We start from the raw sequence: 24,705 nt of genomic DNA, 5'->3' as shown, positions 1-24,705 counted from the left end.
TCGCTCTGTCACCCAGGCTGGAGTGCAGTGGTGCGAACTCAGCTCACTGCAAGCTCCGCCTCCCGGGTTCACGCCATTCTCCTGCCTCAGCCTCCCAAGTAGCTGGGACTACAGGTGCCCACCACCACGCCCAGCTAATTTTTTTTGTATTTTTTAGTAGAGACGGGGTTTCATCATGTTAGCCAGGATGGTCTCGATCTCCTGACCTCGTGATCCGCCTGCCTCGGCCTCCCAAAGTGCTGAGATTACAGGCGTGAGCCACCGCGCCTGGCCAGGTATGTTTAATTTTTTAAGAAACCAAAAAAACTGTTTTCCAAAGTGGTTTTACCATTTAATTTAATTTATTTATTAAAATTTTAAAAAGTTTTTTTTTGAGATGGAGTTTTGCTCTTGTTGCCCAGGCTGGAGTGCAGTGGTGCCATCTCGGCTCACTGCAACCTCTGCCTCCTGGGTTCAAGCGATTCTCCTGCCTCAGCCTCCTGAGTAGCTGCAATTACAGGTATGTGCCACCATGCCCAGCTAATTTTTTGTATTTTTAGTAGAGACGGGGTTTAATCATGTTGACCAGGCTGGTCTCGAACTCCTGACCTCAGGTGATCCACCCACCTCGGCCTCCCAAAGTGCAGGTGTAAGCCACTGTGCCTGGCCAAGAAAAAATTTTTTTGAGACAAAGTCTCACTCTGTCGCCCAGGCTGGAGTGCAGTGGTGCCATCTTGTCTCACTGCAACCTCCATCTCCTAGGTTCAAATGATTCTCCTGCCTCAGCCTCCCGAGTAGCTGGGACTACAGGTGCAAGCCACCATACCCAGCTAATTTTTGTATTTTTAGTAGAGATGGGGTTTTGCCATGTTGGCCAGGCTGGTCTTGAACTCCTGACCTTAAGTGATCTGCCCGCCTCAGCCTCTCAAAGTACTGGGATTACGGGTGTGAGCTACCGCGCCTGGCTATTTATTTATTTATTTATTTATTTATTTATTTATTTATTTGAGACGGAGTCTCGCTCTGTCGCTCAGGCTAGAGTGCAGTGGCGTGATCTCGGCTCACTGCAAGCTCCACCTCCTGGGTTCATGCCATTCTCCTGCCTCAGCCTCCCGAGTAGCTGGGACTACAGGCACCCACCACCACGCCCAGCTAATTTTTTTTGTGTTTTTAGTAGAGACGGGGTTTCACTGTGTTAGCCAGGATGGCCTTGATCTCCTGACCTCGTGATCCACCTGCCTCGGCCTCCCAAAGTGCTGGGATCACAGGTGTGAGCCATCACACCCGGCCTATTTATTTATTTATTTTTAGCAAGAAAATCTCACTCTATCAACCAGGATGGAGTGCAGTGGTATGATCATAGCTCACTGTAGCCTCAAACTCCTGGGCTTAAATGATCCTCCCACCTCAGCCTCCCAAGTACCTGAGGCCATGGGTGCATGCCACAATGCCTGGCTAATTTTTTTTTTAATTTTTAGTAGAGATAAGGTCTCACTGTGTTGCCCAGGCTAGTCTCAAACTCTTGGCTTTAAGCAATCCTCCTGCCTCTGCCTCCCCAAATACTGGGATTACACATGTGAGCTGCTGCATCCAGCTGGTTGTACCATTTCAAAGTCTTCCCAGCAGAGTATGAAAGTTCCAGTTGCTCTACATCTTCAGCAATACTTTCTAATTTTAGCCATTCTAGTCAGTGCCGTAGTGATATCTCATTGTGGTTTTTTGTTTGTTTGTTTAGATGGAGTCCTGCTCTGTAGTCCAGGCTGGAGTGCAGTGACATGATCTCAGCTCACTGCAACCTCTGCCTCCCAGGTACAAGCGATCCTCCTGCCTTGGCCTCCCAAGTAGTTGGGGCTACAGACATGTGCCACTATGCCCAGCTAATTTTTGTATTTTTAGTAGCAACGGAGTTTCACCATGTTGGCCAGGCTAATCTTGAACTCCTGACTTCAGATGATCCACTTGCCTTGACCTCCCAAAGTGCTGGGATTACAGGCGTGAGCCACTGCACCCAGCCATCATTGTGGTTTTACTTTGCATTTGTCTAATGATTAATGTGTTGAGTATCTTTTCATGTGCTTATTTGCCATCCATGTACCTTTATTTATTTATTTATTAGACGGAGTCTCACTCTTTTACCCAGGCTGGAGTGAAGTGGGGCAATCTTGGCGCACAGCAACCTCCACCTCCCGGGTTCAAGCGATTCTCTTGCCTCAGCCTTCCGAGTAGCTGGGATTACAGGCACACCCCACCATGCCTGGCTAATTTTTGTATTTTTAGTAGAGATGGGGTTTCGCCACGTTGGCTAGGCTGGTCTCGAGCTCCTGACCTTAGGTGATCCACCCGCCTTGGCCTTCCAAAGTGCTGAGATACAGGTGTGAGCCACCATGCCTAGCCCCTTTTATTTTCTTAACAGTGTCTTTGGAAAATAAAAAGTTTTAAATTTGGGTGGAGTCTAATTTATTCATTTTTTTCTTTTAGTGCTTTTTGTGTCATATTTAAGAGTATTTTTGGGGGGCTGGGCATGGTGGCTCACGCCTGTAATCCCAGCACTTTGGGAGGCCGAGGCGGGTGGATCACCTGATGTCAGGAGTTCAAGACCAGCCTGGTCAACATGGTGAATCCCTGTCTCTACTAAAAATATGAAAATTAGCTGAGTGTGGTGGCGCATGCCTGTAATCCCAGCTACTTGGGAGGCTGAGGCAGGAGAATCGCTTAAACCTGGGAGGTGGAGGTTGCAGTGAGCCGAGATTGTGCCACTGCACTCCAGCCTGAGCGACAGAGCGAGACTCTGTCTCAAAAAAAAAGAGTTTTTCTTAAACTTCAGCAATTACATTTTTCATGTCATTTTTTCAGCCAAAGATACTTTTGTCTCTTTAATGTCCCTGGTCATCTTTTATAGTCTTCTGTTGCTTTATTATTTTTTAAAAAATTAATTAATTGTGCCAGGAGCTGTGGCTCACATCTGTAATCCCAGCACTTTTGGGAGGCTGAGGCTGGAAGATCGCTTGAGCCTAGGGTTTTGAGACTAGCCTATGCAACATGATGAAACTCTGTCTCTACAAAACATAACAAAAATTAGCCGGGCATAGTGGCAAGCACCTGTAGTCCCAGCTACTCAGGAGGCTGAGGCAGCAGAATTGCTTGAAACCAGGAGGTGGACATTGCAGTGAGCTAAGATCCTGCCACTGCATTCCAGCCTGGGCGACAGAGCGAGAGCCTGTCTCAAATAAAACCAAATAGTAATTAATTAATTGTTTCGGCTGGGTGTGATGGGTCATACCTGTAATCCCAGCACTTTGGGAGGCCCAGGTGGGAAGATTGCTTGAGGCCAGGAGTTCAAGACCAGCCTGGGCGAAATAGTGAGACCCCTGTCTCTACAAAAATACAATTAAAAATTAGTCAAGCCTGGTTGCATGCCCCTGTAGTCCCAGTTAGTTGGGAGGCTGAGGTGGGAGGATCGCTTGAGCCCAGGAATTTGAGGCTTCAGTGAGCCATGATGGTGCCATCACACTCCAGCCTGGGCCACAGAGCAAGAACTTGTTTCAAAGAAAAAAAAGAAAAAAAGAGAGAGAGGAGCTATGTTGCCCAGCCCAGGCTGATTCAAACTCCTGGACTCGGCCCAGCATGGTGGCTCATGCCTGTAATCCCATCATTTTGGGAGGCCAAGGCGGGAGGATCACTTGAGGCCAGGAGTTTGAGAATAACCTGGGCAACAAATGATTCTCTCACCTCAAATCAACCTCCTGAGGAGCTGGGACTACACCACAGGTGTGTGCCACCGTGCCCAGCTTTCTTTTTGTTTTCTTTTTTCTTTCTTTCTTTCTTTTTTTTTTTTTGGACAAGGTTTTGCTCTGTGGCCCAGGCTAGAGTACAGTGATGCGATGTGATCATAGCTCACTGCAGCCTCAAACTCCTGGGCTCAATCGATCCTCTCACCTCAGCTTTCTAAGTAGCTCAGATTACAGGCATGCACCACCATGTCCAACTAATTTTTTATTTTTATTTTTGTATAGATGGGATCTTGTTGCTTTCTCATTTTTCATTTCACATTCTCTCTTTTGGTTGTTGTTGTTTTTTTTTTTTTGGTTTTGGGAGTGTTTTTTTTTTTTTTTTTTTTTGAGACAGTGTCTCACTCTGCCTCCCAGGCTGGCATGCAGTGGCATGATCTTCGCTCATTGCAGCCTCTGCCTCCCAGGTTCAAGGGATTCTCGTGCCTCAGCCTCCTAAGGATTACAAGTATGCGCCACCACGCCTGGCTAATTTTTGTATTTTTAGCAGAGATGGGGTTTCACCATGTTGGGCAAGGCTGGTCTTGAACTTCTGACCTCAGGTAATCCACCTGCCTTGGGCTCCCAAACTGCTGAGATTACAGGTGTGAGCCACCACGCCCAGCCCTTTTTTTTTTTTGAGACGGAGTCTCGCTCTGTCACCCGGGCTGGTGTGCAGTGGCGTGATCTCAGCTCACTGCAACCTCTGCCTCCTGGGTTCAAGCGATTCTTCTGCCTCAGCCTCCTGAGTAGCTGGGACTACAGGCATGCGCCACCTCAGCCTTCCAAAGTGCTGGGATTATAGGTGTGAGCCACGGCGCCCGGCCCTTTTTTTTTTTTTTTTAAATAAGCAGAGATGGAGTCTCATTATATTGTCAAAGCTGGTCTCAAACTCCTGAGCTCAAGCAATCCTCCTACCTTGGCCTCCCAAAGAGCTGAGATTGCAGGCATGAGCCACCATGCCTGGCCTATTCCACATTTTCTTTTCTTTTTTTTTTTTTGAGGTGGAGTCTTGCTCTGTTGCCCAGGCTGGAGGGCAGTGGCGCAATCTCATCTCACTGCAAGCTCTGCACTCCCGGGTTCAAGCCATTCTCCTGCCTTAGCCTCCCAAGCAGCTGGGACTACAGGCACCTGCCACCATGCCCAGCTAATTTTTTTGTATTTTTTTAGTAGAGATGGGGTTTCACCGTGTTAGCTAGGATGGTCTCGGTCTCCTGACCGCGTGATCCACCTGCCTTGGCCTCCCAAAGTGCTGGGATTACAGGTGTGAGCCGCTGCGCCCGGCCTCCACATTTTCTTTAATTCTTCATTCATAGTTTTGTTTTTATTCCAATTTTTAATATCCTTACAGATCTAAATTTATAGTCATTGTTTCTGCTGACTCTCATTCACGGTGGATTGTTTCCTTGTGTGTCTATGATTGTGAAATTATATTACATTTTATTATATTTTATTTTCTCTTAGAGATAGGTCTTGCTATGTTGCCCAGGCTAAAGGGCAGTGGCTATTCACAGGCACAATTATAGTGTCCTGCAGTCTCAAGCTCCTGGGCTCCAGGGATCCTCCTCCTCAGCCTCCCGAGTAGCTGGGACTATGGGTATGTACCACTGTACACAGTTTAATATTATATTTTATTGATCTTAATCTGTAGGAATTCCAAGTGCCTAAATTTGAGATGTTTTACTCCAGAGAGAAATTTCATTTGCTTCTGCCAGATGCCAGAGGTTGCAAACAACTTGAGACAGTTTTAGCTTCTTTCAGGAGTCCCAAATTAATGCAGGAGTCTCAGTTCAGCTTCCTTACCTTGCAGTGGGTTTACAAATTAGCATGCGATCCTCCCGCCTCAGCCTTCCAAGGAGCTAGGACTGCAGCTGCGCACCACGAGTACTGTCCAAAGCAGGTTCTCAGTACATGTTATTAGGTGAATAAGTCCATAAAATAATTAATGAAAGCAGTAGCTCTCATGTAAGGAAGAACTGAGGGGGCCTTGGGAATGCAAAGAAGTGGGTGAATGTTCTCACTGGGCTGAATAAAACCATGAAGGCAGACTTCATGAAAGAGGCAGAAATGGCCGGGCAAGGTGGCTCACACCTGCAATCCCAGCACTTTGGGAGGCCGAGGTGGGTGGATCACCTGAGGTCAGGAGTTCGAGACCAGCTTGGTCAACATAGTGAAACCCCGTCTCTACTAAAAATATAAAAATTAGCCGGGTGTGGTGGCGGGCACCTGTTATCCCAGCTACTCAGGAGGCTGAGGCAGGATAATCGCTTGAATCTGGGAGGCGGAGGTTGTAGTGAGCCGAGATTGCACCACTGCGCTCCAGCCTGGGTGAAAAGAGCAAAACTCTGTCTCAAATAAATAAATAAATAGGTAGTAGCACTTGAGCTGAGCCCTGAAGGACAGGTCAGATGTTGCTAAGCCTTCTAGGCTGAAGGGATGGAATGAGCAAAGTCCAAGTTCTTGGTAGGAAAAACACAGTCTTTCCATGAGCTTCTTCAGGGAAGATCATGTGAAATCTGACTTTCCTTTGAACACCCAGTGTACTCTGGGAAGTACTAGAGGTCATCTGAGAATTGAATGAACGTGAGGCTAGGGCACATGGGGAGAGATGAAGGCAGATGTAGCCAGAGAGGCGGGAGCCGGAGCAGGCATTGATTCATCCCTCTAGCAAACTTTGACTGAGTCTCTACTCCGTGCCAGGTTCTGGGAACCCAGGTGAACAAGCAGACACAATCTCCCCCAGGGGAGCTTCATTCTAGAGGGCCTGCAGAACATGGTAAGGAGCTTGGGCCTTACCTGAGGGCTCTGAGGAGTTGTCTTACACAGGGGAGTGACAGAATCAGCCTGCTGTGGAGACCGGGAGAGGGCGAGGGGGAAGCAGGAGGTAAAGCGGAGGGGCGCTGACCACTGGATTAGGAGAGAGAGACTGGCCTGCCGAGGCCCTGCTTATGGAGTGATAAAAAGGAAAAAAAAAACATATTTTAATACTCTCACATACCATTGTGACACCAGATGTGTGGGTTTTTTCCCCCGTGCCAAGCAATTCTCCAATTCTCTGCAGACATCAACTGGGTGTCCTATAATTTAATTCGGTTCTGGCACTCAGTACCTAGTTAGTGCAGACCCCTATTTAAGGGCTCATTCTCACAGACTGCCCCTGACTTCAGACGCCAACTGCTCCTCCGAGCCTTCTGTCCTTCTCACTGACCAGTTAGAACTCAGGGGTCCCCACGACCCCTACCTTGGGTTGAATAATTTGATAGAATGGCTCACAAAACTGAGGGAAACATTTACTTACATTTACCAGTTTGTTTTAAAGGATATTACAGGGCAGGCAGGGTGGCTCACGCCTGTAATCCCAGCACTTTGGGAAGCCGAGGTGGGCAGATAGCTTGAGCTCAGGAGCTTGAGACCAGCCTGGGCAACATGGTGAAACCACGTCTCTACAAAAAATACAAAAATTAGCTGGGAAAAAAGGCCAGCCGCAGTGGCTCACACCTGTAATCCTAGCACTTTGGGAGGCCAAGACGGGCAGATCACTTGAGGTCAGGAGTTCGAGATTAGCCTGGCCAACATGGTGAAACCCCGTCTCTATTAAAAATACAAAAATTAGCCAGGCCTGGTGGCACATGCCTGTAATCCCAGCTACTCAGGTGGCTGAGGCAGAAGAATCGCTTGAACTCAGGAGGTGGAGGCTGAAGTAAGCCAAGATCGCACCACTGCACTCCAGCCTGGGCAACAGAGTGAGACTCTGTCAAGAAGGAAGGAAGGAAAGAAAGAAGGAAGGGAGGGAGGGAGGGAGGGAGGGAGGGAGGAAATTACATCACAAAGGATACAGATGAATAACCAGGTGGATGAGTTGCTTCCAGCAAGGTTTGCAGGAGGGGTATGGAGCTTCCGTGCCCTCTCTGGGCATGACATCTTCCCAGCGCCTCCAAGCCTTCTCCAACCTGGAAGCTCTCTGAACTCCATTGTTTGGGGTTTTTATAGAAGCTCCATTATGTAGCATGATTGATTAAATCATCGGCCTTGGTAATTGAACTCACTCTTCAGCTCCTCCCCGCTACGTGGAGGCTGGGGAGGGGGGTTGAAAGTTCCAACCCTCTAATCACATGGTTGGTTCCTCTGGCAACCAACCCCCATCCTCCAAGAGTCACCCCATCAGCATCAGCTCAGGTATGGTTGAAAGGGGCTTATGAATAACAATAGATGCTCCTGGCACCACTGTCACTCAGGAAATTCCAAGGGTTACAGGAGCTCTGTGCCAGAGACCAGGGTAAAGATCAAATATATATTTCTTATTATATCACAGCATCACAGATGGAGGGGAGGCCGAGGAGACGGGGCACCGTGGGTTGGACTCCAGGCTCAGGTCCCCTTCACCCTATCTTGCCCCAGCAGGAAACCGGAGGCGGAGACTCAAGCCTGCTTTTAGTTTGGGCTTGGGAAAAAAAATCCAGGGAATTAGAAGCCTTTTTTTTTTTTTTTTTTGAGATGGAGTCTCGCTCCTGTTGCGCCTGGCTCACTGCAACCTCCACCTCCTGCGTTCAAGCGATTCTCCTTCCTCAGCCTCTCGAGTAGCTGGGATTGCAGACAGTGCACCACCATACCTGGCTAATGTTTTTTGTATTTTTAGTAGAGACGGGGTTTCGCCATGTTGGCCAGGCTGGTCTTGAACTACTGACCTCAGGTGATCCACCCGTCTCGGCCTCGCAAAGTGCTAGGATTACAGGCGTGAGCCACTGTGCCTGGCCTAGAAGACTTTTTATTTCTCCCCTTCTTACTGTTTATTTCTTACTTTTTTTTTTTTTCACAAATGGACTCTCGCTCTGTCGCCCAGGCTGGAGTGCAGTGGCATGATCTCAGCTCACTGCAACCTCTACCTCCCAGGTTCAAGCGATTCTCCTGCCTCAGCCTCCCAAGTAGCTCAGACTACAGGCACCTGCCACCATGCCAGACTAATTTTTGTATTTTTAGTAGAGACGGGGTTTCACCGTGTTGGTCAGGCTGGTTTTGAACTCTTGACCTCACCTGCCTCAGCCTCCCAAAGTGTTGGGATTACAGGCGTGAGCCACCGCACCGGCCTATTTTTTACTTTTGGATTTAAGTTTCTCCCATCCCCACCTTTGCCCAAAAAGAGGGTGGGATGTGGGGGAAGCACAGCCCGGCCATCCTAATCGCTGTTAGGGAGCATCTCCTTCAGGCTGGAATGCAGCACCCATTAACACTTAAACCTGGAGACCCAGATGGGGCACCGCCCACTCCAACTGCCCTTCCCTAACCTCTGCCCTGCCCCGCAGGCTCTGCATCTGGGAATGAGGACCACATTCACAGCAGCAGGGCCAATTCTTCCCCTACAGGGGAAGATAAGCAGAGAGGGTACTCGGCTGCCTGGCTGCCCTCACCACCTTGGATGGGGGTGGGATGGGAGAAGCACAGGTTGAGTGAGGCCCATTCCTGTGCAGAGGCCTCTCCATGCCAGTGAGGAACTACATTAGTACCTCCTTAGCTTCTCCTTCCCTGCTCTGATTCTGAGATCACCCAGCTCTCCCCCTTCCACCTCCCACAAGCCAGGCTTTCAACAGGGGAAAGCACCTCAGCATCTTGGCTCGCTCTCCCCTGAGCCTCTGCATGGCTGTTCCCTCTGCTGAGAAAAGTCTTCCCAATCTGGCCTACTCTTCTCTCACTTGCTAAATGCAAGACACCTATCCCTGGCCGGGCGCAGTGGCTCACGCCCGTAATCCCAGAACTTTAGGAGGCTGAGGTGGGTGGATCACCTGAGGTCAGGAGTTCGAGACCAGCCTGGCCAACATGGTGAAACCCCGTCTCTACTAAAAATACAAAAATTAGCTGGGCATGGTGGCGTGTGCCTGTAATCCCAGCTACTCTGGAGGCTGAAGCAGGAGAATCGCTTAAACCCAGGAGGCAGAGGTTGCAGTGAGCCGAGATCACGCCACTGCACTCCAGCCTGGGTGACACAGCAAGACTCCATCTCAAAAAAAAAAAAAAAAAAAAAAATTAGCTAGGCATGGTGGCGGGCGCCTGTAATCCCAGCTACTCAGGAGGCTGAGGCAGGAGAATCACTTGAATCTGGAAGGCAGAAGTTGCAGTGAGCCGAGATCGTGCCACTGCAATCCAGCCTGGATGACGGAGTGAGACTCTGTCTCAAAAAAACAAATCAAAACAAAAAAAACACCTATCCCTGACTGCTCTGGTGTCTTCCTCTGCACCTCAAGTCCCCTGTGCTTTCCTGTCATTGCACTCATCACTCTGGTAGAATTTGCCGGTAACTTGTCTCCCCTGCTAGACTCTAAGCTCCAGGTAGCCAAGGACCTTATCTTGCCCGGCCATTATTATGTCTCCCCTGTTCAGTCTATCGCCTGACTTACATGCTACGTGCTCAGTGACATTTCCTGAACGAATGGATGAGACAGAGTCATCTGAATTGAGTGAAGCAAAGGAGAGGTTTGTAATTAAGAGCTCCTATGCCGGAAGTGATGGGAATGGCAATCTCCAAACCTCACCAATAAGCACTCTTCTTCTGAACCCATCCATGAGGCCCTCCCACTTTGGTACTCCCTGGCCCTGCGCAGTCAGCTCTTCCCAGACCCTTGGGTACATACACCCTTCCTGGTTTTTTTTTTTTTTTTTTTTTTTGAGACGGAGTCTCACTCTGTCACCCAGGCTGGAGTGCAGTGGTGTAGTCTAGGCTCACTGCAAGCTCCGCCTCCCGGGTTCACACCATTCTCCTGCCTCAGCCTCCCCAGTAGCTGGGACTACAGGCGCCCGCCACCACGCCCGGCTAATTTTTTGTACTGTTAGTAGAGACGGGGTTTCACCATGTTAGCCAGGATGGTCTCGATCTCCTGACCTCGTGGTCCACCCGCCTCGGCCTCCCAAAGTGCTGGGATGACAGACGTGAGCCACTGTGCCCGGCCCACACTTCCTGTTCTGTCACCCCAACTTCATCCCCTAGGACCCTGAGTTCCCATCCATCCTTTCCCAATTTGCATTTGCTTCACTTGTGTTTACAATCATCAGCGCACCCCCTTGTACATATCTGCTGTTTTGCTTTCCAAAGTGGAAGCTCTCTCATGCCCACCACGTTCCTTCAGGCTCACAGTGCATCTGAGATGCTTGACAGCACAGTGACTTAGGCCTCAACGCCTGATCTGCCTGCCTGTGTTCTATCCAGCTTTACCACTTAAAAGACTGTGAATCTGAACAAGTTACTTCTCATTTCTGTACCTCTGTTTCCTCATCTACAACATATGTCTATTAGGAGCATCTACTTTATGGGGTTGTTGGAGAAGTAACTGTGTCCACATGTGCGGTAACCAGCCTCCAAAGTGGCTGTGGCTGCAACACCTCTCCGGGTATTCCTCCTGTTGTATAGTCCCTTCCCACAATGAATGAGGCTCATCAGTGTAATCAATGGGATTCCCATAGTACCTTCCCACAATGAATGGGGCTCATCAGTGTAACCAGTGGGATCCCCAGAAGGGATGGTGAGTGACTTCTGAGACAAGCCGTATAAGGCAGCATGGCTTCTGTCTGGCTCTTTTGGATCACTCCCTCTGGGGGAAGCCAGCCACCATGTCAAGAGGACACTGAAAGCCGGGCATGGAGGCTCACGCCTGCAATCCCAGCACCTTGGAGGCCAAGGCGGGAGGATCACTTGGGGTCAGGGGTTCGAGACCAGCCTGGCCAACATGGTGAAACCCCGTCTCTACTAAAAATATAAAAGTTAGCCGGACATGGTGGCAGATGCCTGTAATCCCAGCTACTCGGGGGCTAAGGCAGAAGAATCACTTGAACCTGGGAGGCAGAGGTTACAGTAAGCTGAGATCGCACCACTGCACTCCAGCCTGGGTGACAGAGCGAGACTCCGTCTCCAAAAAAAACTGCTTAGACTGTCTGACACGCTGTCTCTGTACACATTAGTTATCATTAACTCCATTTTGCAGGCAGGAGGACTGAGGCTTAGGTTGCTGAAGTAATATCCCCCCGTGCACATGGCTAGGATGGACCCGGCCAGCCGTGTCATAAACCCTTTAGTGCCATGTCCTAGGCTCCTTTTTCTGTCCCACTGAACCAGCTATCTGTTTTGAAGAAATAATACCTAGTGGCATAAAAAACACTGTTTCAGCCGGGCGCGGTGGCTCAAGCCTGTAATCCCAGCACTTTGGGAGGCCAAGGTGGGCAGATCACGAGGTCAGGAGATTGAGACCATCCTGGCTAACCCGGTGAAACCCCATCTCTACTAAAAATACAAAAAAATGTAGCCAGTCGTGGTGGCAGGCACCTGTAGGCCCAGCTATTCGGGAGGCTGAGGCAGGAGAATTGCTTGAACCTGGGAGGCGGAGGTTGCAGTGAGCCAAGATTGTGCCACTGCACTCCAGCCTGGGAGACAGAGCGAGACTCCGTCTCAAAAAAACAAAACAAACAAACAAAAAAACACTGTTTGATCATTGCCCTGGACTTCTTGAGTCAGGAATTCCAGCAGGACACTGTGGGGTTAATCTCTGCTTTACAATATCTGGTGTCTTGGAAAAATAAAAGTCTGGGGGTAACTGGACATCTGGGGGCTGTAATATCACTCATGTGTGGCAGGAGATGCTGGCGTTTGGCTGGGACCCCTCATATGGACTCTTCCTGAAGTCTGGGCTTCCTCAGAGATGGTGACTAGGTTCCAGAGTGAGTCCCCCAGAGACAGAGAGTGGAAGGTGCCAGTTCCTTAAGGCGTGGGCCCAGAAAGTGGAGCAGTGTCACTTCTCCCACATTCCATTGGTCAGCCAGACACAGAGCCCAGATTCAAGGGAAGGATCCATAGAATCTGCCTCTCCATGGAAGGCAGGTCAGAGAGGATTTGGGGGCCATTTAAAAATGTTTCTGCACCCACAGCAGCCTCCCTTGTTTGGGAGGTGCTCAGAAATACCAGCCCTGTAGACCATATTCCAGTGGGCTGGCTTTATGTGCACAGAAAGAAACACAGGCCCAGTGCGGTGACTCACGCCTGTAATCCCAACACGTTGGGAGGCTGAGGTGGGCGGATCACTTGAGCTCAGGAGTTCAAGACCAGAATGAGCAACATAGTGAGATAGTCTCTACAAAAAAATTTCAAAATAGCTGGGCGTGGTGACATGTGCCCATAGTCCAGCTACTTGGGAGACTAAGGTAGGAGGATTGCTTGAACCGGGGAGGCCAAGGTTGCAGTGAGCTGTGATTGCACCAGTGCACTCCAGCCTGGGCTACAGAGTGAGGCCCTGTCTCAAAAAATAAATAAATAAATAAAATGCTTGGGACTGTGTCCCACATATACTGGCACTCACTCAGCATTAGCTGTTGTAATCTCTTGTTTAAATATATGCCTGGCCGGGCACACTGGTTCACACCTGTAATCCCAGCACTTTGGGAGGCCAAGGTGGGAGGATCACCTGAGGTCAGGAGTTCGAGACTAGCCTGGCCAAAATGGTGCAACTCTGTCTCTACTGCAAATATAAAAATTAGCCGGGTATGGTGGTGCACACCTGCAGTCCCTGCTACTTGGGGGGCTGAGGCAGGAGAATCGCTTGAACCCGGAGGGCAGAGGTGGCAGTAAGCCGAGATCACGCCATTGCACTCCAGCCTGGGCAACAAAGTGAGACTCTGTCTCAAAAAAAAAAAAAAAAAAAAAAAAAAAAGACATGCCCTAGCTCTCTTCCTTGCCTGCAGTTTATAGACCTGGCTTTTTTTTTTTTTTTTTTTTTTTTTTTTTGAGACAAAGTCTTGCTCTATCTTCAGGCTGGAGTGCAGTGGCGTGATCTCAGCTCACTGAAACCTCCGCCTCCCGGGTTCAAGCGATTCCCCCACCTCAGCCTCCTGAGTAGCTGGGACTGCAGGCACGTGCCACCACGCCCGGCTAATTTTTTGTATTTTAGTAGTAGAGACAGGGTTTCACCGTGTTAGCCAGGATGGTCTTGATCTCCTGACCTGGTGATACGCCCGCCTCAGCCTCCCAAAGTGCTGGGATTACGGACGTAAGCCACCGCGCCCGACCTGGCCTCTATTTACCCTGACATTCCAGGCTCTCCATCAGCAGCTCCCACTTGTTATATCTGCTCCTCAGGCCAGAGCTGTTCAAAGGTAGCCCTACCTGGAATCTCCACTTGAATGCCCCTGCCCGGGCATCTCAGATTCCGTATGTTCAAGCTCACCTTCCTCCCTGAGCCCATCACTTCTCTGTGACCTCTCTGGAGCTTCATGGCAGCGCCAACTGTACCCTGGACATTCTCTTCCTTCTTCTCTTCCTGCCATGCCCACATGCCCACTTCTCATCAGTAAGCAAGTGATCTACCTGTGTAATACTTCCTGGAATCTGGCCCCCACATGTCCCTGTGGCTTTATCTCTCAGCACTGCCCACCCAACGCACCCCCCACGGCCATACTGAATCACCTGTAGCTGCCCAAACACCTCCTGCTTTTTCATCTGTCATTGCCCAGGCTTGTCCTTATACCTGGGATGTCTTTCTCCTTTGGCTCAGGCACAACCTCTTCTGAGAATCCTTCTCTGAGCCCCTGGGGGTGTCCCTTCTCTAGACATCCCTCAGCTGTGTCACATCAAGGTGGTGGTGTTTCTTTACCAAACCATCTTCCCTCCAAACCATGCCCTGCCCTATTAAACCACCAGCTAACAGGTTTTTTGTTTGTTTTCGAGACTGAGTCTCGCTCCATCACCCAGGCTGGAGTGCAGTGGCATAATCTTGGCTTACTGCAACCTCCTACTCCTGGGTTCAATCGATTCTACTGCCTCAGCCTCCAGAGTAGCTAGGATTACAGGCACCTGCCACCACACCTGGCTAATTTTTGTATTTTTAGTAGAGATGTGGTTTCACCATGTTGGCCAGGCTGGTCTCGAACTCCCGACCTCAGGTGATCCAACCACCCTGGCCTCCCAAAGTCTGGGATTACAGGCATAAGCCACCGTGCCCACCCACCTAGTGGTTTTTTATCTTTGTTTCCACAGTGTTTGGCACATGGCAGACTCCAGGGTATGTCCTTGACAACCCCAGCCCCTTCTCTGAACCCTTGTGATATCAATTCCTCTAGTAAGCTCTTCATGAGCATGTGGCATGAGAGGTTGGTGGAGTTTGTGTTTCTTTCTTTTTTTTTTTTTAAGACAGGGTCTCACTCTGTCACCCAAGCTGGAGTGCAGTGGTGTGATCTCAGCTCACTTCAGCTTCGACCTCCTGGGTTCAGGCGATCTTCTCACCTCAGCCTCCTGAGTAGCTGGGACCACAGGCATGCGCCATCACACCCAGCTAATTTTTTTTTTTTTTTTTGAGACGAAGTCTTGCTCTATCCCCCAGGCAGGAGTGCAGTGGCGCGATCTCGGCTTGCTGCAACCTCCGCCTCTTGGGTTCAAGCAATTCTCCTGCCTCAGCCTCCCAAGTAGCTGGGATTACAGGCATGTGCCACCATGCCCAGTTAATTTTTGTATTGTTAGTAGAGACAGGGTTTCACCATGTGGGTCAGGCTGGTCTTGAACTCCCAACTTCGTGATCCACCCTCCTTGGCCTCCCAAAGTGCTGAGATTACAGGCATGAGCCACTCGCCCGGCTGACACACCCAGCTAATTAAATTTTTTTTTTTGTAGAGATGGGGCTCTCACTATGTTGCCTAGGCTGGTCTCAAACCCCTGGGCTCAAGCGATCCTCCTGCCTCGGCCTCCCAACATGCTGGGATTACAGGTGTAAGCCACTGTGCTTGGCCTCAAGCATTTTATATTAGCTTATTTAGACTTCACAGCAATCCCATAAGGTAACTACTACGGCATTTCATTGAATTTATCATGAATTGTAATATATCAATTGTAATATATACTATTATTTTATTTTTTAATATTTAAATTTATTATTATTATTTTTTTGAAATGGAATCTTGCTCTACTGCCCAGGCTGGAGTACAGTGGCATGATCTCAGCTCACTGCAACCTCTGCCTCTCGGGTTCAAGTGATTCCTCTGCCTCAGCCTCCTGAGTAGCTAGGATTACAGGCACCTGCTACCACGCCTGGCTAATTTTTGTATTTTTAGTAGAGATGGAGTTTCACCATGTTTTTCAGGCTGGTCTTGAACTCCTGACCTCAAGCAATCCACCCGCCTCAGCCTCCCAAAGTGCCGGTTTTACAGGTGTGAGCCACCGCGCCCTGCTGATATACCATTATGTTATATACTGCTAAGAAAAAAATACTATCCACTAAGCCATGGCATACCTTCAGTTTAAGATGCATTCTGACTTCAGAGATGTTCAAATGTAAACAGATTAGAAACGTTATATAGAGTCAATAAAATACATTTACTGCATTTAAAAGATGAGGAGGCGAGGTGTGGGGGCTCACGCCTGTAATCCCAGCACTTTGGGAGGCCGAGGTGGGCGGATCGCCTGAGGTCAGGAGTTCGAGACCATGCCGGCTAACACGGTGAAAACCCATCTCTACTAAAAATATAAAAAATTAGCCCGGCGTGGTGCTGGGAGCCTGTAGTCCCAGCTACTCGGGAGGCTGAGGCAGGAGAATCGCTTTAACTAGGGAGGCAGAGGTTGCAGTGAGTGGAGATCGCGCCACTGCACTCCAGACTGGGCGACAGAGCGAGACTCCATCTCAATAAATAAATAAATAAATAAATAAATAAATAAATAAATAAATAAATAAAATAGAGAAAACAGGCACAGAGAGGTTAAATAACTTGCCCACGGTCCAGTAAGAGACAAAGCCAGGATTTGATTGAAACCAGGCAGCCCAACTCCAAAGCCCAAATTCTTAATCATCATTTGATGTGGGGCTGGGGGTCGTGAGCAGTGTGGAGTTTTCAGGGAGGCCAGCGCGGCCGCTGAGGGTGAAGTGCATTCCAGGAGAGCAGGCAGCCTGGTGGCGCCTCTGGGAGACTGGGATCCACTGTGAGAGGGTTCTGGGTGGGCTGGGGCTATGGAAGGATGGGACAGACAGGATAGAGATCCTTGAAAAATAGGCAGGACTGGCCGGGCATGGTGACTCAGCACTTTGGGAGGCCGAGGCGGGCGGATCACTCGAGGTCAGGAGTTCCTGACCAGCCTGGCCAACATGGTGAAACCCCGTCTCTACTAAAAGTACTAAAAAAATTAGCCAGGCATGATGGCGTTGCCTGTAATCCCAGCTACTTGGGAGGCTGAGGCAGGAGAACTGCTTGAACCTGGAAGGTGGAGGTTGAAGTGAGCCGAGATCGGGCCATTGCACTCCAGCCTGGGCATCGCAGCGAGACTCTGTCTCAAAAAAAAAAAAAAAAAGAAAGAAAGGAAGGAAGAAAGAAAGAAAGGGAGGGAGGGAGGAAGGAAGGAAGAAAGAAATGGGCAGGACTGGTTGGCCTCCTGAATATTGACTGTGAAAACAAGGATGGCTCCAAAATGTTGAACCTGGAAAGAGGGGACAGCAGGGGAGGGAACGGGCACCTACTGCCATCCAGAGCAGGCAGGAAATGTGGCTTCCCATCCCTTCTTGGTGGGTGGATACTCACTAAGTCTTTGTCAAATGAATGAATGAATGAGTTGTATGATCTTGGACAAGTTATATGATCTTACATGATCTCTGGGTCTCATTTTTTTCATGTGTTATATGAAGGGATTGGAAGTGAATGTGTAAAACAAAAAGAGAGATACTTGGCTGAATGCAGTGGCTCATGTCTGTAATCCCAACAACTTAGAAGACTGAGGCAAGAGGACTGCTTGAGGCCAGGAGTTTGAGACCAGCCTGGTCAACATAGTGAAACCTTGTCTCTTAATATATATATATTTTTTTAATTTTAAAAATCGGCTGGGTGTGGTGGCTCATGCCTGTAATCCCAGCACTTTGGGAGGCCGAGGCAGGCAGATCACCTGAGGTCAGGAGTTTGAGACCAACCTGGCCAACATAGGGAAACCCCATCTCTACTAAAATACAAAAATTAGCCGGGCATGGTGGCAGGCACCCGTAATCCCAGCTACTCAGGAGGCTGAGGCAGGAGAATCACTTGAACCCAGGAGGCAGAGGTTGCAGTGAGCTGAGATCATGCCACTGCACTCCAGCCTGGGCAACAGAATGAGACTCTGTCTCAAAATAATAATAATAATTTTTAAATTTTTAAAATATATATATTGAAAAAAAAGGGCGAGGTACGGTTGGGTGCAGTGGCTCACACCTTAATTCCAGCACTTTAGGAGGCTGAGGTGGGTGGATCACATGAGGTCAGGAGTTCGCCACCAGCCTGGCCAACATAGTGAAACCCCATCTCTACTAAAAATACAAAAATTAGCCAGGCGTGGTAGCGGGTGCCTGTAATCCCAGCTACTTGGGAGGCTGAGGCAGGAGAATCGTTTGAACCCGGGAGGTGGAGGTGGCAGTGAACCAAGATCGCGCCATTGCACTCCAGCCTGGGCAACAAGAGCGAAACTCCGTCTCAAAAAAAAAAAAAGAGAGAGAGAGAGAGAGGTACTACCGTGGAAGGGGTAGGAGTTCTTCTCCCCATCCTTAGGACCTCTCTGGGTACCCCAAACAATGATTCTAACCCTGGCTGTGGGTTACAGTAACCAAGGCCCCATATAGGACCACTTATTCCAGAATCTCTGGAGCTGGGGCCAAAGCACAGCTAGTTTTAAGGCTGCCCAGGTGGTTCTGATATGCAGCTGGCTGAGAACGCTTACCCTGGAGCCTCGAGGTACCCAGTTTGAAAACCCCTGGGCTAGGTAAGGGCTGGAATCCCCTGCCAGGCCTCGGCACTCAGACTGTGCCTTGTGGTTGGCAACAGGCCTCTCTTCTCATGTTCCATGTCCCACGTTCCATTCCCAAACCAAAAACTCCTGATAGGCAGGGGACAAAACACCAGGGTTTCTCAACCATGCTCTGACATTTTGTTTCTTTCTTTTCTTTCTTTCTTCTTCCTCTTCTTCTTCTTCTACTCCTCCTCCTTCTTCTTCTTTTTCTTCTTCTTTTTCTTTTTTTTTTTTTCTCCTATCTCCCTTTCCTGGTAAACACTGACATTTTGGACGGGATAATTCTTTGCTGTGGGGACTTTCCTGTGTGTTGTGGGATGTTTAGCAGCATGTCTAGTCTCTACCCACCAGAGGCCAGTAGCACATCCCCCCAGTTAAAACAATCCAAAACGACTCCAGATGTTGCAGAATGTCTACTGGGGTGCAAAATCACCCCCATCTGAGAAGCACTGTGCTACTCTGAGAGTCTCCCATCCTTCCTCTGCCCTCCCCAGTTGCAGACAGAGGCTAGGCAGGGGCAGAGGCCATGAACAGCAAGTTTTACTTAGGCCTGGCAGGATGGAGGCCTCTGAGGGAGGCCAGGATTTCAAACTGTTAACACGATGGAGGGAGGGCATGCCCGCGAACCCACTGATGTGATCTCACTCTAGTGGGGTGAGTTTTCCAGAACATGCATTCCCGGATTCCCCATCAGTCATAGGAGGGCCTGGAATAGCTTCTGGGGCAGATGCCCCCGCTTTCCCGGAACAGGCAGAAGGGGGTGTGGGTGTGGTGGGAGTGGCGTAGGGGATTCTTTCCTTCTGTAGATATTTTCCTGGCATTGTTGACAGCCATGTGATTGGTTGAGGGCTGGCGGGGAGGAACTTTCCAGCTGTGGGTGCCTGGGTTCCCGGGAGGCCATCTGACACTGGGATTGTGGGGGATCTGGGTTTTTGGGGATTTTCTTATTTTTCATTATCTCACCAACCAGAAGCAGGGATGTCTGGGCTTTAGGGTCTGGAGACTGTCTTTGGAGCTGGGACTAAGGGGCTGACTGGTTCCCCTCCAAGGGATGTGGAAGTTGTGAGTGCATACCCCTTAGAGCTGGAGGCTGGGAGGTTTTCAGCGTCTTCACAAGCCACTTTTTGCTTGGAGGTGGTGGGACCTGAGGGAAGACGAGGGTGGGAAGCCTACGGGAGGGGCCTGGGAGGGACAGAGGGAGGGAGGATGGGTGGTGGAAGGCACTGGGCGGGGTAGGATTCCTGTCTTTATCCCAAAACTCACTCCACCAGGAGGCTCAGAACACCCAGAAGCAGGAAAGCTCCGAAGATGGAGAGGAGCAGAATCTTGGCTTCCCAAAGATCCTGACTTCCTGCAGGGAACCCAGGAGGCAGTGAATGATTCTGGGACCCACACGCACCAACGGGGGAGCCCAAGGGCTCAGGGATCTGGGCAAGGTGGGGCGGGGCCAAGATGGGCGTGAGGACCTGGGAAGCAGCGCTTTCGGGGCCAGCAGGACACCTCCGTCCCCTTGCAGGTGGAGCAGTTGTACAGCGTGGTGCTGCCCCCTGCAGGAGACAGCAGAGGCAACGCTGGGGAGGGGAGGCCGGGCCTCCACCCTGCCTGGTACCCAGCTTCCTCCTGCAGCTGCCAGCCCTCCTCTGACACCCTACAGGCCCCAGGTCCTTGCTACCCCTTTCCTTTCCTACTCACGGCAGGCGGGGGGACAGAGAGCTGAAATGAAAGACAAGGAAGGGGTGGGGGTGTGAATGGATGAGCTGCTCACCACACATTCCTTTGGTTAAGACCCTAGGCTCCCCTTGAGGCCCATCCCGCATCGGTACCTTCCCTGGTGTACTCAGGGAGCTTGGTCTTTCGAAGCCAACTCCAATATGAAGGGAGTGAGGAGACAGCCTCTTTGATCTCTGGGGAGGCAGACAGCAGCTCCGTTTCCCTGGGCCTCGACAGGGCCAGTTCCCCCTCTCTTCACCCAGCCCCCTCCCCGATCAGCCCTCCTGTCTCTACCCCTCCACCCTTCCCTGCCCACCCCAACCCCTGTCACCCATCCCTCTCCTTGGTGTCCTCCCAAGCCCCTAGGTCACTCTTTCCCCTTGACCTCACCCATGACCCTCAGGACTCTGTGAGTCTTCTCTGTGACTTTGTTCATGGACACCTCATCTGTGGAGATGGGCAAGGACCAGCGATTCCCTCATCAGCCCAGGTTCTGGGGTCTCTCCTGACTTTCCCGGATATGGAGCTCTCTCAGAGGGAAAGGCCAGCATGTCCAGAAAGGGCCACAGATGGAGGGCACAGCTGGAAGGTCACATGCCACCCTCTGGGGGTAGGGGGGTGAGTGCTTGCTGGGCCCATCCCTGGATGTCTGGTCCTACCTAAGGCAAAGGCCGAGAAGTCTGGGGAGGCCCCACATTCCTTCTGCCTGGCCTCCATCTGGCTGCAGAGCCGAGCCAGGCGGCCTGACAAGTCGTGGGCTGGGAAGCGACAGAAGACACAAGCCTGGGTGGCTGCCAGGAAAACCCCGCCTAGTGCCAGCCTCCACATGAGGACCACTGGGGGATGGGGCGGCGCTGCCCCAGCTGAGCCGAGGAATGCTCTGCAGCCCTGGCTCCAGCCCTTGCCTGGAGGTTCTAGAATGTTCCAGAACAATGAACAATGGCACTGCCCATCCTCAGCTGGGGTAAAGCTGGGGCTCAAGGAACTGGGGTCCAGAAGGCATCTCCAGCAGGCGATGGGCAGAGAAAGCAGGGCTTCTGTTGTGAGGGGACAGCACCCCCTACCTGGCCCTCAACAGCCTTCACAAGTTTGTGGTTCCAAAAGCAGTTTTATTTTTCTTCTTGTAAATCATGACCAGTGAGAAATAATGTGTGCCCCAACCCCCACCAGTGAAGAAGCTGTGCATGAGTATCCCACCCGCTCTGGGACCCAGAAATCCCATCCCTTCCCATCTCCTCCCCCACTGTCCCAAACTCTTCATCTCCTCTCTCTGCCCTGGGCAGCCTTGGGCCTTCCCCAGCTATCTCCTAGCAACAGGCCCATGGTTGCCTCAGCAACCAAGAGTTCCATACAGGCCTCAGAGGCCCAGCTAAGCCCAGTGACTTCTTTTACCTCTCACCGGGAAGATCCCAGTGACTCAAACCCCAACAGGCCCCTCCTGGCTACGTGGTGATGCATACACATGCGTGCACATAAACACACACACACACACACACACACACCCTGTGATTAAACTACTAATTGTCAACCACCTCACAGGTATACCACAGACACACCCTGTGCCAGAAGAGTCGCTAGGCAACCCCAAACAGGCCTGGACATGCGGACATCACAGACACTGTAGTCAGCAACACAGATATGAACCAGGATGCCAGGGACCTATACATCAGTCAGCCACACGGGCTGATATGCACGCACACATGAAGAAAGGCCAGGACCCACAGATACTACCCTCTTCCCCCTGGCCAGCCCTGCCATCAATATGGGATTCTTCCAGATGAGGGATGCTCCAGCCCCATTGCCATGGGGACTGTCCTAGCTCCCATACATCAACCTAGGGTGGGTTGTGGCCTTTCTGCCTCCCTCAGTAGATGGCTTGGAACATAGCAAAGAACTCCTCTTCCGATGTTCCAGAGTGTTCTGGCCTCTCATTGGTCAGGCCAGGCCAGGCCACCCAGCTTCAGGAGGAGAAGCCATGGTCCAAGAGACCGCATTGGGAAAATGCAAAGTCCTTCCTTTTCCCCAGACCCCAATATCCTTCCAGGGTTTTGCTAGGTCTAGTCTGGGTAAAGAGATGTTCCCCCCTTTTCCAAGCCCTTAAACACTGAGCTCCAAATCAAGGAGAGACTGGAGGTGCTCCGCCTTAGGCAAGAACAAGCTGAGAGAACCTTCCCTACCCCTTCCAGGGTCAGCACAGGTTGAGACCTTCTGGACCACTTGTGAGTCCTTGGTGGGCTCAGGTTTGGGAATTCCTGCCCACATCTGAGCTCCAGTCAGGTGCAGGAGAGTCCCGACTCTCATAGCTCCTGAAGCAGAGCTGGAAAGAGGCTTCAGGGGTGCTAGTACCCCATTCTCTCTCCTCCCCACAGTCAAACTGAGAACAGCATCCTCAGTGCCGGACAAAGCGCAGAGACCTGGAGTTGAGCAGGTCTTCGGGGTCGGGGAAGACAGAGTCTAGTCGGAAGCCGTGCTCGAGAGCCACGCGCAGCACCTCCTCCAGGAAGCTTGGGGTGCCCACCACCTCCCGCCGCTCTCCCGGCCCCCCAGTCCACAGCGGCTGCAGCCCCAGTCTCCCATACTCCACCTCGGGGAGTTCCACGGGGCGGGGGGCCCACTCCAGATGAAAATGTGGGCTCCCCTCTGCCCTATCCCCACTGGCCACACCAAATCGGGCCCGCAAAGCACCTAGACACTCAGAGTCGGTGCAGAAAAGGTTGGCTCGGAAGGTGTCCACCTGGACGGAGCTCAGCTCATAGTGATGGGGTCCCCGGCGAGCAGAGAAGTGCACCAGGCGGGGGCTGACATCTACATCTGCGTGGAGCAGGGCAGCTGTGGGTGCAGGGGTCCCCTGAGAGGCCTCCAGTTCCCGCAGCGCGTCCAGGAGGGGCCGGATCTGGTAGAAGTCAGCCTCTGCCCTGAGCAGCGCTGTCTCTCCGTACCCACGGGGCAGGTCCAGGCGGCCCAGCCTCAGGAAATTGAGGATGTGCCGGAAGGCCTTGCCATCCCGGTCGATGAAGTAGTGGCCGCCTCCTTGGGAATTGAGGTTGGGGGGCATGGGGGTGCCGGCCCTAAACATGGCCCCCAGCATAGAGTCTGGGAAGCGGGTCAGGGTCTCCAAAGTGGTGGAATATAGTGTGCCCCCCACATTCAGGGTCACGGGGCCCCCAAAGGAGGGGGGCGAAGAGGGCACAGGAGGAGGAGAAATTTTGGGAAGTACAGGAGACACCGAAAGAAAAGAAAAGGCAGAACTTCCTGGGTGTGTGCAGAATTGGGTCGAAGCTGTCAGATTCGCTGGGTTGGAGGCACAGGTGGAGCACACCCAGTAAGGTTTGGGGCTCACCCCGGCTACTTTGGCGGTGGATGGGGAGGTGGTGTCAGGACACAGAAATCCCCAAAAGGTTGAGAGAAGAGATGAAAAGAGCAGAGGGCAGCCAGAGAGGGGAAGGGAGCTTGAGGTCTGGACGTATCCGATTTGGGGTGGTCAGCGACACCCCTCTGTGGTCTTCAGACAGTGGGTTTCCGGAATCCAACCAGCAGGTGACGGTGGCGAGCACAGGGCCGACTCTGAAGGGATGGCCTCCGAGACCCCGGGCAGATCGCTGCCGCCGTGGACGAGTCCAGCCAGGGCTCTGGGGCCACTCAGAGGCCTGGCCTGGCTTGGCTGCCGGCGCGGGTCCCAGGAGATGGAGGCGGAACTGACGGGAGCGGATGGCGGAGCCCCCTTGTATCCGCCGGGGAGCGACGATGCGTGCTCAGCCCGGGCTGGGAGTGTCCGAGGGCTCTGATGGAAACAGCCAGGAGTTTCGGGACCCGGCCGCGCCGCCTTCCCTGGGTGTCGCCGCAGCCGCTGAGGTCCTCTCCGCCCCCAGGAAGTGGCCTAAGGGCAGCGGCCCGGGGCCCTTTAAGAGACAACCCCGCCCCTTGGCGCCCCGCCCCCGCGCCCGCGAAGCTCGCGCGGCCCGGGCGGAGGTGGGAGGCTGGAGGCGAGTCTCGGACGCGAGAGACTGGGCGGACTGGCTGGACTGGCAGACGCTGGCGGGACGGGGTGACTCAGGCACGTCGCCCCGGATGTGGCCACGACCGCCCCGCCGCCGCTCAGGTGTGCCCGATCTCACGTCTGCAAGTCGGCGTGGCTGGAGCCTCTAATCCCACCGCTCAGAGCCCGAGGCCCGGCCGGCCCAGCCCGGGAGCCGAGTCCCTCCCAGCGGCTCCCCCGGGGAATTCCCGAGGGGGCGGGTGCTGAGCCGCCGCATTCCGGGGATGCCTTCCAGCCGGGGTGGCCCGGGCGCGCTCTCTCCGCGGCGGCGCGGGGCCAGCGAGCCCCAGGGCCAGCCCCACCCCTCGGCAGGACTGGGCTGGCCACGTCGCCCCAGCCCGAGAGCCCCCGCCCCACAGCGCCCGGCGCTCAGGCCGCGGCCGAAGCTGCCGCCTCGCTCCCCGGAGTCGCACCTTGCTGGACTGGAGCTCGCAAACCCCCAGCCGCTCCCCGCA

General features: G+C 52.0%; 2 protein-coding genes across 3 annotated transcripts; both read right to left on the bottom strand.

The window, feature by feature from the left end:
* Nucleotides 1-17,822: 17,822 nt before the first annotated feature.
* Nucleotides 17,823-21,248, bottom strand: TMEM95 (transmembrane protein 95). 2 transcript variants are annotated; one of them, XM_034941419.3, is made up of 7 exons: nucleotides 20,874-21,248; nucleotides 20,605-20,661; nucleotides 20,328-20,408; nucleotides 20,197-20,217; nucleotides 19,971-20,051; nucleotides 19,768-19,847; nucleotides 17,823-19,648 (listed from the first exon to the last, which is right to left on the bottom strand). In XM_034941419.3, the coding sequence occupies exons 1-7, from the start codon at nucleotides 21,040-21,042 to the stop codon at nucleotides 19,526-19,528; spliced, it is 612 nt and encodes a 203-aa protein (XP_034797310.1). In that variant the 5' UTR covers nucleotides 21,043-21,248; the 3' UTR covers nucleotides 17,823-19,525. The 2 variants fall into 2 exon arrangements, with proteins under 2 accessions (XP_034797310.1, XP_054958273.1); XM_055102298.2 differs by lacking the exon at nucleotides 20,197-20,217 and having other exon boundaries at nucleotides 19,768-19,855; nucleotides 19,971-20,075.
* Nucleotides 21,249-21,302: 54 nt separating this feature from the next.
* Nucleotides 21,303-24,686, bottom strand: KCTD11 (potassium channel tetramerization domain containing 11). Its single transcript, XM_003810093.6, has one exon. It carries the CDS (start codon nucleotides 23,300-23,302, stop codon nucleotides 22,604-22,606), a length of 699 nt encoding a protein of 232 aa, XP_003810141.1. The 5' UTR covers nucleotides 23,303-24,686; the 3' UTR covers nucleotides 21,303-22,603.
* Between the last annotated feature and the right edge of the window lie 19 nt (nucleotides 24,687-24,705).

Source organism: Pan paniscus, chromosome 19 (genome assembly GCF_029289425.2).
Source record: "Pan paniscus chromosome 19, NHGRI_mPanPan1-v2.0_pri, whole genome shotgun sequence".
NCBI classification, from domain to species: Eukaryota; Metazoa; Chordata; class Mammalia; order Primates; family Hominidae; genus Pan; species Pan paniscus.
Note: the sequence above shows the minus strand (reverse complement) of the source record. Positions and strands in the feature narration are given on the sequence as shown.